This window comes from Abramis brama (assembly GCF_963993115.1).
Source record: "Abramis brama genome assembly, chromosome: 21".
Lineage (NCBI taxonomy): Eukaryota > Metazoa > Chordata > Actinopteri > Cypriniformes > Leuciscidae > Abramis > Abramis brama.
Window position 1 is genome coordinate 32,253,584 of NC_139983.1, and position 18,856 is coordinate 32,272,439.

Consider the following 18,856-nt stretch of genomic DNA (forward strand, 5'->3'; position numbering starts at 1 on the left):
TACACCGCATTTGTAACGATCTATTAGTGTTCCTGTACATTTGGTTAGTGCGACCTCTGCTGGTCACTATGAATGTCACGAGCTGCAAGCTAAAAAAAATAAGTAGGGAGTAAATTGGAGAGGAATCTCTCATCTAAACACTCGTGGTAATTTTGTATCATAAAGAGACAAAATTAAGTAACATTAACATAAATTGCAAACATGAAAACTGATCTCATAGGAATATGTGAATAATAACCTTTTTCTGCTTATCTCCTTATGTACAGTGGAATAGGCTTTAATAAAATAAACCTTCTTGAAACTGCAAGTATTGTAGTATCTCTGTATTTATATGCTATCTAAATAGGTTAACACATTAAACTGCAACATTAGCAATACTACAACTATGACGTGATGAATAAATATTAAATAATGTGAATATTGAATTGTGTTGCATTTGTTCATGTGTTGCATTTCAATAAGAGTGACAGAGACTGCACTGGATTCACACACACATTTAACCATTTAAATATCAAACATCCCGTCACTGATTCTTAAGACAAAACATGCGCCACAACAGACACATTGATAAATGTTATATTTGAAAATGGTTGTAATCCATATTTGACACATTATTTTTTATATATTTATAATAAACATTTGACATTACAAATATTATTTTATACTATCCAACAGTGTTGACCCATGTGTGATTTCGTCTGTTTATGAAAATAAATGAAAAAACAAACAAACAAACAAACAAACAAAAAACATTTTATGACAAAATATATTTGATTGCTAATTAATTTAAAAATGACAATGTTAATCATAACTTTCTATTAAATGGCTGTAAGTATTTGGAAGCATCAGGACAAAATATATAATTTGATGATAAAATATCAGCTCATAATAATGTTGAGCTCAAGACACGAGCTGATCATTGAATGTTTTCAAGCTCTACAACTATGAGATTCTCAAACTCTCCTGATCATTGAGTCTCTACAAACACTAAATCTGACACGAGTTTGATCCACATCTTCAACTCTATTGGACAATCAGTTTGACACTGATTGTAAGACAGACAGTTGAGAAAGAGTGATAAGGAAGAGACATGAATCTTCCACATGGAGTATAAGATGAGCTCCACAGCTTTTAACATTTGTAATGAAGTGTGATTAGAAGATGAACTCTGACCTGACCCTCAGTTACCATAGTAACAGAGAAAGCACTTGCTCATGTCACTTGTTTCATGTGAGCAAGAAACTAAATCTTCCTCCAGGTGGCGCTCAGGGACTCAGTGTAAATCCCAGAATACACTAGGCATCAGTGACGTCTATGCTGCTCTCTGGTTCTATAGCTTCCTTTGGTAAGAGTTTTCACTTCTTGTTCCTTTTTCGCGAGAAGAACGTTCCTCGGATCTGTCTTCTGCTTGGAAGGCTTCAGCTGAGAGTGAACCCCATGGCTTTTGAGGGGGGGGCACGAGAGTGGACACTCTCCTTCTGTTGAGCTTGATGGTTGGGGCTGCTTATGCCCAGCAGTCCTAAGGGCTTGGGGACGGCGAGAGAGGTAGAGCTTTTTAGCTTCCTGAAACCTCTCGACTACAGTGTTTACAGCATCGCCGAAGAGGCCAGGACGCGATATCGGGGCGTCCAGCTGAAAGGCTCTGTCTTTCTCTTTCATATCAGACAAATTTAGCCATAAATTCCTCTCCGTGGCCACCATTGCTGCCATAGACTGGCTGATGGCGTGGGTGGTCTCTTTGGTGGCCCGAAGAGAAAGATCTGTGGCCCGACGCAGTTATCGAACCGCGTCAGGCCCCACCCCCTCAGGTATGCCTGTAGTATTGACATAGTATGAAGACATGCACCAGCTGACCTGCTGCCGTATACTCTTTTCCCACTAGCGTTGATGATGTTTTAGGGGATTAGTGGGAAGTGCCGAGGCCTTCAGGGACGATGCCGAGCTCGGGGACAGATAGCTTGCGAGCGTCTGTTCCACTTTTGGCATCGCCATAACTATATTCCTTTCGCCCCCTTATTATCTGAATATTCATGCACTTGAGGGCTAAATACACGCGAGGAATATGGCTTATTCCATGACCTCAAAAGTTCTCTATGGAGGTCGGGAAAGAATGGAAGGCCCTGTGGTCGAGGTATTGTGTTTGGTGTAAGAAAGTACTTGTCTAATTTGCTTTTGGGATGAGTGCCCTGTATTTCGGCTGGCCATTCGATGTTCAACTTTGACACAGCGCGAGAAACTACCTCCACCAGCTCCTCATATTTAGGGGAAAGAGATGGTGAATCTTCTTCCCCCGTTTCAATGCTCACACAATCACATCACACAAAGCTTGTGTGTATCCCCACCTGTACGGAAACGAGGGCAGAAAGAAGCACACGACTTGAATGATTGTTTGATCGCCATAATACTGAATTGGAGCTGAACCATTTCAGGACAGACATCAGTTAATAAGACAGACAGTAAGAACTCAGAGCGCTTGCTGAGGCACAGAAGCTAATGATGGCCTATGGCCTACGCAAGTCAACTTACACCAAACGAGTAACCCCTGACGCGATGGATGACGCCTCTTGTGGTTCAAACAAATATGGCTGGGCAACAAAAACTCAAGCTCCTCTTCTTATCTATATACTGAAATCCTCCGACATTTCTCTTTAAACATTCTCATTTGTGACCAGTGTTTTGTTTTGCTCTATCCTCTACGCTTCTACGATCGTCAATACGTCAGGTCAAGCCCAGCAAACACATTTACGTTGTGGCAACGTTTGTGGCACGTTGCATTTCTACTATGGCAACGTCGCTGTCTACGTGCTCGCAACATTCAACAACGTAGAATTGTAAGACGCAACAGGGATGTAGCAACGTTACTGCGTGACATTCAGCAACTGAGAGACGACGTTCTGACAATACATTTTTTTATGCTATTCCCCATTTAGCATGTTATGTTTTGTGGTTAATTTTTAATTAGTCATATGTTAGATAATTATATACTTTTTAAATATTGTTTATCCTTATTATTATTTATGGCCATAACAGTAAATTCATTATAATCAACACCTGCAAGTGTACACTTTGAAGAGTAAAAATGACATAGAAGGTTAGCTAATTCAACTTTATTACAACTGCATATGGTAATCAAATTGCACTTCCAAAAGTCAAACATTTGTGAGAAAAAACCCCAAACATATTATACAGGGAGTGGACTAACGTTAACTAACATGAGCAGACATGAGAAAATCTAGCAAAGAAACAAATGAGACGACAAATCAAAGAAAAAATAAATAGGTGTGCGAGCAGTTACAAAATTATTTTTTCTCTGTGCGTTTCCAAAACAAAAAAAAGGAAAAACATTAACGTGCAACAAGTAGGCTACGCGCTTAAGTCGCTGCCTGTTCAAGGAGTGCTGAAATCAATTACTCATCATTAAAGTAATTTTGGCTTCATACTTTTGGCATAAAGTTAAATATTTGTCTAGAAGATGTTCAGATAAATGTCATATTAGACAAGGAAGTTGTAGGTTGTGTTTGAATAAATACGTATCTTATTTAGCTGAGGTAAATTAAACGCAATTCTCACGTATCCTTGCTTGATGAAGAATGAGACGGCCCAACGGTCGGTTGAAATTTAAAAGGCTGATTTTCGCACTTCAGGGCAGTGACGAGTACATATGTCGTCCAGTGGTTGTCCAGACACAAGGCACAACCTTAAGCAATGGCCCTTAACGGTGGTTCAATGTCAACATTGTGACAACGCTGTAACAACCTTCACCACACAATGTAGTTATAGCAACCTTTTGGCCATGTTGTTAAAACATTGTTAGAAGGTTGGGTACATTGTGCCAACGTTCTGTGTTTGCTGGGAGGTTTACTCTTTTGGCGTAAATTGATGCGTACGGCTGTCTGTCGGAAGCTAGTTATTTTAGTTTATAAAGTTTTAAATATGGATATTTTTCTTACATAAATGCATTGCTTCGCTTTAAAAGGCCTTAATCAATCCCCCGGAGCCGTGTGGAGTACGTTTATGGTGGATAGATCCACTTTTTTGGGCTTTAAAATCTCGTCCTCCATTCACTGCCATTATAAAGCTTGGAAGAGCCAGGAATTTGTACTCCAAGAATAAAGTCATATACACCTAGGATGGCTTGATGGTGAGTAAATCTTGGGGTAATTAAAATTTTTGGGTGAACTATACCTTTAAGTGTAAATTTCAATAAGCGGGTTACAGAGACCTCTGGTGGTGAGAGGAATGTCCTGCACTGGATTCACATACTCATTTAACCATTTAAATATCAAACCATCACATCACTGATTCTTGATGCAAAACAAGACTCCAACTTCAACTTTGCTACATGCGAGAAAATGTCATAATCCAGGTGACATTTTTATATACATATGATAAACATTTGACTTTACAAACATTTGTTTTGTATCTGTGTTGAACAATATGTGCTTTCATGTTTATGAGATGAAAACGAATATGAAAAACACTTAAAAAACATTTGAGAAAATACATTTTATAAATGATTTAAAAATGGTTAAAATAACTTTCTTTTAAATACCTGTGAGGATTTAGGAAGCAACAGTTTTAAACAATTTGAAGATAAATGATCAACCTATAATAAAGTTTATAATAAAGTTGAGGTCAAACGTCTTTATAGGAACACAATAGAAGTCTGTGGTGTGTCTCATTTAGACTAAAGTCAATGTGTGTGAGTTTCTATACACACTGAAATTAAGATTAGAAAAGAGAAAGAGTTTACAGCTGTGTGAGTTAAAGAGAGAGATAATGTGAGTGTGTTTCTTTCACTCAACTGTGTGTCTCAGTTGTTTCTCACAGGTAGTCTCACACAGAGACACTGAACCACCAAAATAAACCCCAAATCCAGCATAGAGGATTTCAGTGAATGTGCTGTTGAATGTGTGTGTGTGTGTGTGTGTGTGTCAGAGACGCTGTAGAAGGACAGAGTGCCGGCCGACCAGTTCAGATACACTCCTACTCTGTTAGAGCGATGTGAAGGGACAGACATTTTTGCGCTATTATTAATGTGATAGATGGTTAATCTGTCATCAAAACAGTTCAGACTTCAGGACTTTTTACTGAATCCAAACCAGCAGTCATAACTCCAACTTTTCCTGCTGATTCCTTTAATGCCACTGATATATCAGCCGTCCCGTTCTATTCAGGCTTCCATTTACAGCATCCTTTCTGCTCCTTATTACACACAACCCGAGAACACTTTGAATCCGGTGTGAGATCACATGGATCTTAACAAAAGAAAAGAGATTAAAACATTTATGACAACATAACAACAATCAAGGGTGTGTGTGTGTGTGTGTGTGTGTGTGTGTGTCTCCTACATTTCTGCGGTTCTGTTACAATTCTGATCTCTCCTCCATGATCCACACTACAAAAACAAAAGATGTCACAATAATTTTAGTGTAAAAACAGCCAATATGCACACTTAGATCAGTTTTTGCTTCATGTCTCTGACAGCAATGAGAATTTACTTTCTAGATCAACAACAAGCTTTGAATTTATGTTTTGGGATCAGAGACATGAGTGTGTTTCTCAGATGCTGCTGTTATGAGTCACAAGCAGCTGTTGATCTGAATCAGGATCATCTTCAGTCACAGAGTTCAAGACACAACCTTATTTTACTGTGCAGTATGTGTATGTGCTGTATGCAGAGATCTATGGACATATGAGTTTACATTGACTTTATAGAAAACACATATACAAACACACATTACAGGATGATTATTAGTGTTGAACATACTTGAGTTTTTCCAGTCTGTATTTTGGATCAGAGACCAGCTTGACTAATGATTGTCCTGGGTGATTGTAGCTCAGATCCAGCTCTCTCAGGTGTGAGGGGTTTGACCTCAGAGCTGAAGCCAGAAAACAACAGCCTTCCTCTGTCACCTTACAGCCAGACAATCTACACACACACACACACACACACACACACACGCAGAATGAACATCACATCATTTATGACTGGAGATCACACATAGGATCAGATTAAATCAAATGATTCACTGATTCAGTGTAGCACTTTTTCTCCACAGATCACTGATTACAGGTTCAGTTCAGTTGGAGATAATCTGTGTCATTGTTTTACTCAATGTCACTGTTGATGGAGCAGAATTTATCTCAGTTACCGTTTCTGTTCATCTCCACTCCTTACAACTTCGACATTTTAATCAGAGAATATATATATATATATATATATATATATATATATATAAAAATATATATAATAACATTCTGAAGCAAATACAAACTCAAAGTCTGAAGATTTTAGGGTCTGCTGATGTATTACAAACACATCAGAGATCAGGACTAGAGCAGAGGGCCTCTTTAATTTTTATAACCAAGTGAATCTTTCTCTGTTTTGCTTACCTCAGTATCTCTAGTTGACAGTGTGAACTCTTCATTCCATCCGAGAGCAGCTTCACTCCTGAATCATGCAGGTCATTGTTACTCAGGTCAAGCTCTCTCAGTGAGTTTGATGATTGTATACATGAAGACAAAATTTCACAGCACTGACCAGTGAGATTACAGCCAGCAAGTCTATAAAAAGAATTAATGTGCAATGAAGTAAAAACAATCTGTTTTGGCACATTGATCCCAAGACTATTATTTAATGAATCACATCTGAATAAACATATTTATTAAATGGGACCTATTATGCCTCTTTTTACAAGATGTAGTATGTCTCATTTGTTCCCAGAATGTGTCTGAAGTTTCAGCTCAAAATACCCCACATATTATTTATTATTCCATGTTGAAAATGCCCATTTTTTAGTGGAAGGAAAATATGCTGATTTCATGCATTATCTTTAAATGCAAATGAGGTCTTATCTGCATGCGTTTTAAAGCCATATAAATCCAAACTTCTGATACATGTTTTCTGAGCGCAAACATCAAAGCATGCGCACAGAAAGTTGTATGTCAGATGCCGTGTCCCATTAACATTAATTGAATACTCTTTTTGTAATGTCTTATTTAGTGTCTTAGACATAACCTTGACAGTTTTATATTTGACAGTTTAAAACACACACAGTTCACATAAACACAGTTGGTTATGTCTGTAAAAGCAAGTAAAGAAATTGCATGTGTAAATTAGATCTGTGTATTAAAGTGAAAGCAGCATAATATACAGTACCTTAATATACAGTACCTATATATATATATATATATATATATATATAAAGTTCCCTTGGCCTTTGGAATTAAAATAGCCCCACATCATCACATAGCCTTCACCATACCTAGAGATTGGCATGGTTTTATTTCAGTTAGCCTAATAGCTGGTTTGATTTGCATTGAGAGATGATCTTATGGAAAGTACTCCATGCCAATCTCTAGGTATGGTGAAGGCTATGTGATGATGTGGGGCTATTTTAATTCCAAAGGCCAAGGGAACTTTATCAGGATGCATAGTATCCTGGATCCATGAAGTAACTGGCCTTTAAAAATAAAAATCTGCCTGCCTCTATGGGAATTTAACATAGGGGTGTCCAGACTTATGCACCCTGTATTTTAAGGAAGAACATTTATTTATTTACGATACATTATTCATTCACAAAGAAAATTGGTGTCCTTAAAGGTTGGATTTTTCCTAATTTTTTTAATTAAGGCATTAAGTTCAATTTCCAAAAGATGATTTTTTATTCCTCTTTTTAGTCAACTTTAGCATGGGTGTCTAAACTTATGCATAGCACTGTATATATATATATATATATATATATATATAAAACTAAGTAATAAAAAACTAATAACTATATATAATATATATAGTCTATATGGTTTATAGAAAATATAAATAAGAAAAAAAGAAAATTGCTCACTGCTCCCAACTGAATAACTTTAGTAGCTTTAGAAAGAATACACTTCTTACATGAATGCTAGTGTTAAATGCTCTGGCAAGGAGATAAACGTAACGGACTGTGTACAGCTTAGGGCGGGGTCTATGCTAATAGGGTGATGTGATGTCATTTGTGATGTCACATATGTTAGAATCTGCAAACAGCTTGTTCTGAGACACTGCTTATGATTTATGGGGATTAAAAAAAAAGGAGTGGGTGGATTTATACCATTAAATGGTGGTTGTGTACACACACGGCCAACACACATTTAGGTTAAAAAACCAAGTAAAATTGAAATTTGTATAATAGGTCTCCTTTAACTAACAAGGATGAAATATAGTTTAAATATGGAGATAAGTTCAAATATTGTTTTCAGAAAAAACACTGATTCTACGAAACACTCTAATAAAAATTAGAATGAAATAGTTCACTTATTTATTAAAGTACTTTATCATTGAAGCATTTATTCATCTTCCCAGTTAAACACTGTGTCTGTCTTTTGCTGGTTTCATGTCAAAGAAAAGTATCATAATTTGATGTAGGAATTTAGTCTTGCTGTTCAGTTTGATCTCTAATCACATAAATGAAAACTCACATTGCTTTTTTGCAGTTCACCACAGCTGGTATCAGTCTCCTTCTGCCCTCATCTGATGTGTTGTATTTCTTCAGATCAAACTCATCCAGCACCTCCTCTGATATCTGAAGCATGTAGGCGATAGTTGAGCAGTGAGATGGAGAGAGTAGATTCACTGAGTGTTTCTCTGATTTCACAAACTCCTGAATCTCTCTGTACAGAGTCTGATCCTTCATTTCCAGCAGACAGAGGAACAGATTGATGCATCTGTCAGCTGAGAGACACACATTACCCCTAATTTTGTTTTTAATGTACTGTGTGGTTTCTCTGATGGTCTCTGAGCTGTTCTCTGTGTGTGTCAGTAGATCCTGTAAGAGTCTCTGATTCGACTCCAGTGAGACGCCCAGCAGGAACCGCAGGAAAAGATTCAGGTGTCCATTTTTACTCCTGAAAGATTTATGAACTGCTACTTTTAGTAACAGATACAGAGAGTTTTTCCGACTGTACTTCTGATATCTTTCATTCAGAAACGACTTCAGTGATTCCTCATTTTTGACTACATGGCAGTAAAACACAAAGAAAGCAGCAAGAAACTCCTGAAAGCTGAGATGAATGAAGCAGTAGACTTTCCTCTGATGAATCACAGATTCCTCCTTAAAGATCTCAGTGCAAATCCCAGAATACACTGAGGCGTCTGTGACGTCTATGCCGCTCTCAATCAGGTCCTCCTCATAGAACATCACATTGCCCTTCATCAGCTGTTTGAAAGCCAGTTCAGCAAGTTTCACAATTACTTCTCTGTTGGACTTAAGGACTTTCTCTGCATCTCTCTCATCATACTTCTGATTCCTCATGTTGATCTGAGTCAGCAGGAAGTGGATGTACATTTCAGTCAGAGTTTGAGGGATTTCTGCACTGTCATGTTGTTTCAGGAGGTTTTGAAGGACAGTGGCTGAGATCCAGCAGAAGAAGGGTATGTGACACATGATGTGGAGGCTTCTTGATCTTCTAATGTGTGAGATGATTCTGCTGGCTTGAAGCTCGTCACTGATTCTCTTCCTGAAATATTCCTCCTTCTGAGGATCATTGAATCCCTGAATTTCTGTCACACGGTTGATGTATTTTGAGGGGATCTGATTGGCTGCTGCTGGTCTGGAAGTGATCCAGATGAGAGCAGAGGGAAGCAGATCTCCTCTGATGAGGTTTGACATCAACACACTCACTGATAAAGACTCATTCACATCACAAACTTTCTCATCATCTGTAAACATCACTTTAATTCTGCTTTCATCCAGACCATCAAAGATGAACACAACTTTACTCTCCTCATAAATCTTTGAGTCCAGATCTTGAAGTTCAGGATGAAAGTCCAGCAGGAGTCTGTGAAGACTGTATTGGACATCTTTAATCAAGTTCAGCTCTCGAAATGGAAGCACAAACATGAAATCTACATCCTGATTGGCTGTTCCCTCGCTCCAGTCCAGAATGAACTTCTGCACAGAGACGGTTTTTCCAATTCCAGCGATGCCTTTAGTGAGAACAGTCTTGATTGTGTCTTTCTCCTCACATCCTGGTTTATGTAAGGGTTTAAAGATGTCATTGCAGTAGATTGTAGTGTCTTGTGTTCTGGCAGTTTTCTCTATCTGTAAAACCTCATGTTCTTCATTCACTCCTTCACTCTCTCCCTCTATGATGTAGAGCTGTGTGTAGATCCTGTTCAGGAGGGTTTGATTTTCTTCTAGTTTGATTCCCTCAAATAAGCTCTCATACTTGTTCTTCATGCTGGTTTTGTGCTGGGCTTTGACTCTTTGCTTGTCAGTGCAGGTCAGACGGGGCGTCACTGATCTGATCACATCATCTCTCTTCACTCTGCAGAAACAGTGAGATGAAAAGGACAAACAACTGTGCAAACACAGTATTATAAATGTTTCTAAGGGCGTTTTCACACCTGAAAGTCCGCACCAAGGTCCGAACCAAAGTTCATGCTTTGATACATTTTATACATTCGGTTAGTTTTGGTTTGGTTTCACATTGCAATTATGCGAGCGCACTAAAGAACTTTACATGACGTACTTGCGTCGTCATCATCTATGTGGGCTGCATCTTGTTTGTAAACGGACGTGCGTCTGACGTCAGTGTGTTGTCAATTCGGCGGGTAACTTTGACAAGAATGAATGAACAGACGCATATCGTTGCCACTATACTGTAAATGTGAGTCAATTTGAGAACAGATCAGTTTAATGCTGTTATCTAGAGACAGAACGGATTTATGAACTGTAGTTTTCAGAAAATGCCAACAAGCTCTGCAGTAAGTATGAGATATGACAGGTTATGACACAATATGATCATTGTGGCCACTTTTTATTGGTAACATAAAATATACTGTCTTTGTTGTTTCTACATTAATTTGGAGATTGTGAAATTATTACATTATAAAATATATTAAAAACTTATTTTTTTTTAATGGCGATTAATCGTGATTAATCAGAAAAATCTGTGATTAATGTAGTTAATTGAAACAATCGATAAAAATAAAGAAACATCAATAAGTCTTATTTATGTTTATTTTAATTGAATATTATTAATTTATTTATGTTAATATCTGTGCAATTAATGTGTATTTAGCCTTCCTCTGCCATCCAGCAACACCCCCCCACCCCCCCCACCCCTGCACAAAAAGTTTATTTTTCAAATAATTATTTGCATATATGGGAGTTTACAGCACTGACAACCACATTCTATAAACAAACTCACACAGACGTACATTTTCAGGAATCGCAACAGCATTTTCGTAAAAGTCCTGCTTCCTGCTATGTAAACAGAACCGGACAGATATTTTTCTGTAAAGTCGCAGTAATATCATAGTAGATCTACCCCTAGGTTGGTTTTTGACACATGACCTGCGGTGTGCTTGCAGCATTCTGAAAAGTTGAGATGTTTTCATCTCGCTGCGCCATAGGTCGCGACCGCGTCGCTTCTATTATGAGCGCGCTTGTTTAAATTTATGGTGTATGTATAATATAATTTATATAATAACTGCAAACTCACATTTTGGACAGGAATGTTTTGATGGCATTTCTTTTCATATAACCTCCGTATAAGGCCTATAATAACATAGTGTTTATAAGCGCAGCTCTGCTTTTTAAATACATAATACATAAAAGAAGATATTTTGAAGAATGTTAGTAACCAAACAGTTGATGGACCATCAACATTACCAACATTCTTCAAAATATCTTCTTTTATGTTCAACAGAAGAAAGAAATTCATACAGGTTTGGAACAACCCGAGGGTGAGTAAATGATGACAGAATTTGAATTTTTGGGTGAACTATTCCTTTAAGTCACATTTATACTCACTCAAGGTCAGAGGTCACTGCTCCATTCCTGACATTAGGGGGAAAGAGCATGGACTCCACACACTTCATAGACTCACAGCTGGGTTCTGGAGATGCTGCATTGCTGATATTAGGGGGAATGTCCAGGGATTCGTTGTCAGACTCACAGCTGGATTCTGGAGATGCTGTATTGCTGATATTAGGGGGAATGTCCAGGGACTCGTTGTCAGACACACAGCTGGGTTCTGGAGATGCTGTATTGCTATTTTTAAATACAGTGCTGTAGAAAAAGACAGAACAGAAAAAATACTTAAATCAGGCTTCCTCTCAAACTTCACTTGATGCATCTTCTCCAAGTTATAATGAAGATCTAGGCTAAATGTTGCGTTCTTGACTCAATGTTCACGGGTTCTGGAGCAGTTAGTTTACCCAGTGATAAAGCTAAGATTATATATTTCATGTCTCTGTTAACTACAAGAACATTGTAATCCTGATTCTCTGCTGCTAGCAATAATGCAAAAAATAAGTTCTTCAGTGAACATTCTTCTTCATCTACCCAGTCAGGGGCGTAGCAGCCATTATAAAAGTGGGGGGGACCCAAAGGTGATGTTCATAACAGTGTTTTTCCTGGCTCAAAATGAGGCGGAGGTGGTAAAATCCTAATAATTAATTTTAATAATAAGATAATTAAATGTGTATTTTTTTGTAGATCATCATATACGCTAATGTGTTTCCCACATTATTTTTGTGGGTTGAGCTCGCTACCTCTAGGGGGGTCCGGGTGCATCCCCCGGAAGAATTTTTTTTACATTTTAAAGATAAATTCATTAATCTGGTGCACTTTGAGTCACCCAAATCCACTGTTAAAAATAAATAATCCACCCGCAAACTGCCCGATGATATTCTCTGATTTAGATATCTGCATCTGATCATCACATTACAATTATTCAAATTCTCAGTGTTAAGCATGCTAATATGGTAACATATCACACTGAAGTAGGCTGATTTAAAATGAACATTTATTTAAAATAAAAGTTCTTCTTTTGGCAAAATTACATTTCCTTAATAGCCTAAACAGAGACTTTACTCCCTTCAAAATTAAATAGTTAATGTTTCATTACATCACTGTTTGAAAACACTAATTTTTTATACCTTTATAAAGGGCATTTTCCCCCTAATTTTATTAGCCTAAATGTATGCTCCATCTTTCATTTCAAATTCTTAAATTTGATCAATATATTCAATTAAAATAATAAGACACTAGGCTGTTACCAATCAAATTAAATAATTTACATTGAAAAAGTATAACTGTATTAATTTGGATTATTTTAAATATTTTTGAATATACAAATAAGGAATGTTGAAAAGAATGATACTTTATGAAACTAAACCGCCAGTAGGAGGCGGCAGGCGACCATCTTAATGAGCGAGTCATTGAGTCATTCATTCAAACGATTCCTTCAAACGGCCTATATTATTATCATTAGGCCTATATTATTATCAACTATGGGCTATCAATTGCCACTTACATCAAATTAAATAAAACAGAATCATCCTCACGTTTTCGGTGATTCCCTGGTTATTTTTTATTTTTATATTAAAAATTGTTTTAATCAGGGCATTTGTCCGTTTGGGCAAGTAGTAGGCCTACAATTCTCTCTCACTTTTCCCTTAAAAAAACCCCCAAACAAACAAAAAACACATGTGTTCCGGACACACTCTATGGTCCATACGGGTTCTGTTGTCGTACACGTCTTACTCATAGACGGTCTTACTCTGCGTTACAGTTGGTTAAATCAACAAGGAAATAACTTGATTCATGTCATCGCGACATACATACTTACATTGCGTGTTTGAAAAAAGGATGTAATCATCCTCTGCTTTTTTCTGGGGTTCATTTTACCCCAGACGGCCAAACAGAAGTAACTAAACACAACGAACGAAAATTCGCAAGAGCATCAAGAGATTTGAAGCTCATGGCAGACACGCCCAAGAGATGATTCGCGCTGTGATTGGCTAAATGTTAGTTCACTCAAGTCTAAGTAACAAACCAGAGAACACGGGCAGAAATATTGGCGCTGGGTCAAAAAAAAATGCGGGGGACAGAATCACCTGTTTCTAAAAGTGAGGGGGACGTGTCCCCCCCCGTCCCCCCTGGTTGCTACGCCCCTGTCTACCCTAAATATTCACTCAAGGGCTACTTTAATGAGACATTAAGAAGGTGAATGGGGTGTAACGATACCTTCATGTCACGATTCGCTACATATCATGGTACTGAACCCACAATACAATATTATTGTGATACTCCAAGACATACGATAAAAGGTTAACAAAAATATACTGTTGATTAAAATGCTAAATTTTATATTACATTGTGGGTGTAAATAAATAGGCTTGGACTTGGTGCTGGTAACCCAATGTTGTCGGCCACTTTTCACTGGTAACATAAGACATTTGCCATTAACAGGACCCACAAATATTCCCCCATTGCATTATTAGGCTATACATTATATTCAACATTATATATAGTTTCAAGTAGTACTGACACTAAACTTTTTTGGGGTGTACACAATATATATTGTCACTATCCTCGATACATATTGTGCATTTTTGTATTGCGATATATTGTGACATGATATATTGTTACACCCCTAGATTCCACACATTCACTGCTATGAAGAAACATTCAACAAAAACATGAGTGTCTAGGCTGAATTCTTCATGAGTTGAACTAATGAGTCACCGTATTAAAGGTGAACTAAGTAACTTTTTTTACCTTAAAGGTGCCATAGAATGTGAAATTGAATTTATCTTGGCATAGTTAAATAACAAGAGTTCAGTACATGGACATGACATACAGTGAGTCTCAAACACCATAGTTTTCTCTTTCTTATTTAAATCTCGTTTTTGAAAAACACCCCTGAAAAACGGGCGAATCTCCACATAACACCAACTGTGACGAAACCGATGGGATCATTAATATGTACGCCTCTAAAAATTTGCATATGCCAGCCCATGCTCAGTGCCAGGCGAAACTGCACAGCCGAATCATCAGAAGTTCTGCAGGTGAAGAAACAAGCAGGAGGAGGATCATAGGGAAAATGGCAGATCTATCTATAATCTATCTATCTATAATCGGATACCGCTACAGTTTAATTCGAAGTTGTTTAGTTGCTCTGCCCATTTCACCACGGACTGTTACAACAATATCAAGCAGCCAGGCTTCTCTCGGCGTCTCAAACGGACGAAGGGGGCAATTTCAACTAACGTTATATTCCCGCAAGCGGCAAGTAGGGATTTTATTAACGATAATTTACATTGTGTTATCTAGATCCAGCGCGATATTGTTTTTTCCTCGAGAGACATCATGGCTTGCAAACGAGCGAACGAAGCATGGCAGTTGCTCAGTGTTTGGTTGTACAAATGAACACAAAAATATTTTTTTGCTCCTTCATCCGAGCCTCTGGAGAACCAGTGGGTTATGTGAATTTCTGATGTGTAATTGTTCAAATTCAGACAGATAATCTTTCTTTCAAAGTCGTTCAACACTGTTTATGCATCAGTATATCGCGTTGCAGTGATAAGATCTTCATTCACGCGATCAACAGGCTGTCATCTGCTCAGTGCTCATCACTGAAACCTTTTATGTGATGGGAATAGATCTAAATACTTCTCATGATTCGTTAATCCCGATAGCTGTAATAGTAAAAACATATAAAAGCTGTAATAGTAAAAGTTTTCCAGATAGCTCTACATGTAATGCCAGATATTTCATATGCAAGCATGTCAGCCAATCACAGCAGTGGGCAACAACACTGAAGTCTCACAGCAGACACGCCCCTTCAAACAGAGTGTTCAAATCAATGGATGAAATCAGGCTAGGAAATATGCCTTTTATTTCTAAATTATAACAAATTTTGATCTAAAAAACATACTAACATTATAAGGGCACCCCAGGAAACATTATAAAATAATAAAATAATCCATTCTATGGCACCTTTAACTGAACAGCTTCGGAGTCATTGGAATGGTTATATTACTTATTTCGGGTTGAATGGTGGTCGTTTCGCACCCCCCTGGTGCCCGTGAGCGGAAAATACGCACTTGCAACTTTGGGCCGCCGGCCGCCGCGTCAGGAAGTCTCGCGTGATATCAGGTCTCGCGATGTAAACAATTGCTTTACGGCCAAAAGAAATCTGCTAAAATGCTGTCATTATTGCGCTCCCTCACGCTGTCCGAACCCGAATGAAGAAGACGTTTTAAAGAATGTCCCATCTGCTTTGATGTCGTTGATCTATAGCCTCTGGTGTCTGAGAATCACCAACGAGTTTTTACAACAGTGTTGTCAAATATCTATTCCGAAGCTGTGGGGGGAGCTCTAGAGAGAAACCTGCGAGCAAAAAGCGAGAATACAGCGAAGAAATCCCGAAGCTACTGAGTGCTGCTTTAAAATGTATAACAAATTATATACAACTAACTTAATTTCAGAGATTGCTCCCATAAAAGTGCTTGAATCCAGTTGTGATTGTCTTTATGATGCACGATAATGGTCGCAGAAATGTTTTTATAAAACAGGCTTAATAGGGGTTATGCGCAACATACTTCCGGGTTCTACAAAACAGATATAACTACTTCCGGTCGTCAGCTACTGAGGTAAACACAGCGTAGGAATGGCGACCTTTTATAGCCGGTGTTTACAGGAGCTACCCATTCTATCCATTTCAGATGTACATCGTATTGCCAAACGGACTTCCAGAGCCCCGAGTACTCCGTTAGATAAAGGATTTAAGTTTTTACGCCTCCTCATTTATTCATGATTATGAAGGTATGTAAGTTAGTATATGTAGCTTTTGCTAATGGCACCCGATGTAGAGTTAGCTAACTATCAGTAAGTTAGTTTAGACTTGTATGCTATCATAGTAGTTTAACCTTTTATATTTGCTTGCAGACGATTAAAACAATCAAATGAAGACTGCGTTTTATTTTTTTATAAAAAAATTTTTTCTGATACTTAAGCATTCGTGACATTTTCATTAAAACAGAAATAAGAATTGTATTCTAAAAAAAGCGCAAAATAAGTTACCTCAGAGATCACCTACCGCTGCAGATGCGTACGGTAATGCAAACCGGAAATGTTTATACCTGTTTTCCGGTTCGAACGTTGGGCGTTCCGCATAACCCCTATTGGTTTTAATTTTCACAAGGAAGAGGAGAGCTGAGAAAAAGATGGTCAATTATGAAACACAGTAAACCAGATTTCTTTCTGTCTGTATACCTGGCATCAGATGGTAGGGCGCAGAGGTGAACAGTATTTTTACTCCATACTGTATTTTGTTTCACTACAGCAGTTGGATAATGTTTATACTCACTCAGGGTCAGAGGTCACTGCTTCATCAATGAGTTTAGGGTGGTCCATCATGGATGCATCACTCTTCATAGACACATCCTCATCACTCTTCTCATCCTCATCTCTCTTCTCACAGACACTCATTTTACAGGCAGTGCACTGAAACACACAGACTAAAAATGTACAACAGTTTTCAACATTAGTTCCCAGTTCGGTCACGTTCGACGTAGTCGGACGTACCGTACTGATTGGGATTACGTTTACGGGATTACGCTCACTACAGCGTTAAAACTCAGTGCCGCTGGCAGCGCTATAATCCCTCCGCTTGGGTGTGTCTGGGTGTGTTTAATATGTTTTTTTTTTACACACACAGTATAATCATTAGAGATGCACGCGATTACATTTAGATATAGACAAGCTTTGTTTCCAAATGCACCAAGCAAAGATAGCCTATCCATTTGTATAAACTTTTATAAAACCAGCCAATATAATCACAATGAACACATCCAAAATGAAATATTTAACATATACCAGTATATAACAACTGCAAAGCGTCTAATTTGTAAACAAAATGATTTACGCACTAAGTCCATAATGTGCATATTTTTTAACTCGCAAGACAGAGTCACATCCCGAACCTCATAGCAATTGGCTGCCGATCGTGATGTGCTCATTTCATGTCTCAGTAATCACTGATAGCATTCAGATAAATTATTATAAATAGTAGGCCTACTATATGATCGCAGAAATGTTTGTTCAAACCTAACGTTACCTCTTTCTCAACAATCAAGAACATCGAACACAAACTTCATTCACTTCATAAATCCATTCTGTCTCTAGAACTGCATTAAACTGATCTGTTCTCAAATTGACTCACATTATTCACAAACAGCTTCTCTCCTGATGTCCATGTTCATCACACAAAATGGATTCTGGTGTCAACTTAAAACAAACTGGTTCAACTGGTCAACATGTTTTACCCTTGTGTTTACCGTGTGTGAAACACCCGAGCAGGTGAAGCAGTTTTCTTCATATACCCATATGCCCACATCAAACACAAACACAAAAGCATGTTTACAGTAGGCTAATGCTCTGACTTTACCTGTACTAAGAAAGATGACGAGATGTCTTGAAACTATCTTGTCGTTTTCAGAAAATGTCAACAAGCTCTGCTGTAATGTATGAGATATGACAGGTTATGACACAATATGATGGTTGACGAACAGCAGGAATGTGAAATTGCTTTTAAACAACAGTCAAGCAGACAAGATAGTACTATTAACGTACTCACATTTTAGACGCTGTCTGTTACTTTGTATTATTTGTGTTCCATTAATGCAAATATGTCCACAAGCCATTTGTCTGTCTCCGAGCAACACGCAGTTGTGGTGTTTGTTACGCGAATGAATCAATACGGCTGAATGAATCAGTTGATCGATCGATGGGTTCAATGACTCACTCATCATGACATACAGCCTATGCATACAGCCACTTGTTGCCAAATGCTGGCGGAACTATGTAACTTACAGAAAGGACGACTGAAAAATAAACACACTCTTGTACTGCACTATTTAATATTCATATATTTTATTGTTTACCTTCTAATTATGCACCATTTTTTCAAAAATATTAAGTTTTTAAAAATATATATTTTTATAATTAAAATATTAAATCAATAATGTTATTTATTTATTTACAAATATTTGATAACCGCATAAATCATTCAGTTAAAA

General features: G+C 37.7%; 1 protein-coding gene across 6 annotated transcripts; it reads right to left on the bottom strand.

The window, feature by feature from the left end:
• Positions 1 to 3,094: 3,094 nt before the first annotated feature.
• LOC311071855 (NLR family CARD domain-containing protein 3-like) lies at positions 3,095 to 18,500 on the bottom strand. Of its 6 annotated transcripts, XM_084096432.1 has the most exons (10): positions 18,415 to 18,500; positions 18,226 to 18,295; positions 17,146 to 17,282; positions 11,799 to 12,056; positions 8,461 to 10,308; positions 6,545 to 6,567; positions 6,397 to 6,454; positions 5,771 to 5,932; positions 5,352 to 5,398; positions 4,173 to 5,258 (listed from the first exon to the last, which is right to left on the bottom strand). In XM_084096432.1, exons 3-10 carry the CDS (start codon positions 17,265 to 17,267, stop codon positions 5,170 to 5,172), a joined length of 2,607 nt encoding a protein of 868 aa, XP_083952558.1. In that variant the 5' UTR covers positions 17,268 to 17,282; positions 18,226 to 18,295; positions 18,415 to 18,500; the 3' UTR covers positions 4,173 to 5,169. The 6 variants fall into 6 exon arrangements, 5 of the variants coding, with proteins under 5 accessions (XP_083952554.1, XP_083952556.1, XP_083952555.1 ...); XM_084096428.1 differs by having other exon boundaries at positions 3,095 to 5,258; positions 6,397 to 6,567; XM_084096430.1 differs by having other exon boundaries at positions 3,095 to 5,258; positions 6,397 to 6,567; positions 18,226 to 18,292; positions 18,415 to 18,491.
• Between the last annotated feature and the right edge of the window lie 356 nt (positions 18,501 to 18,856).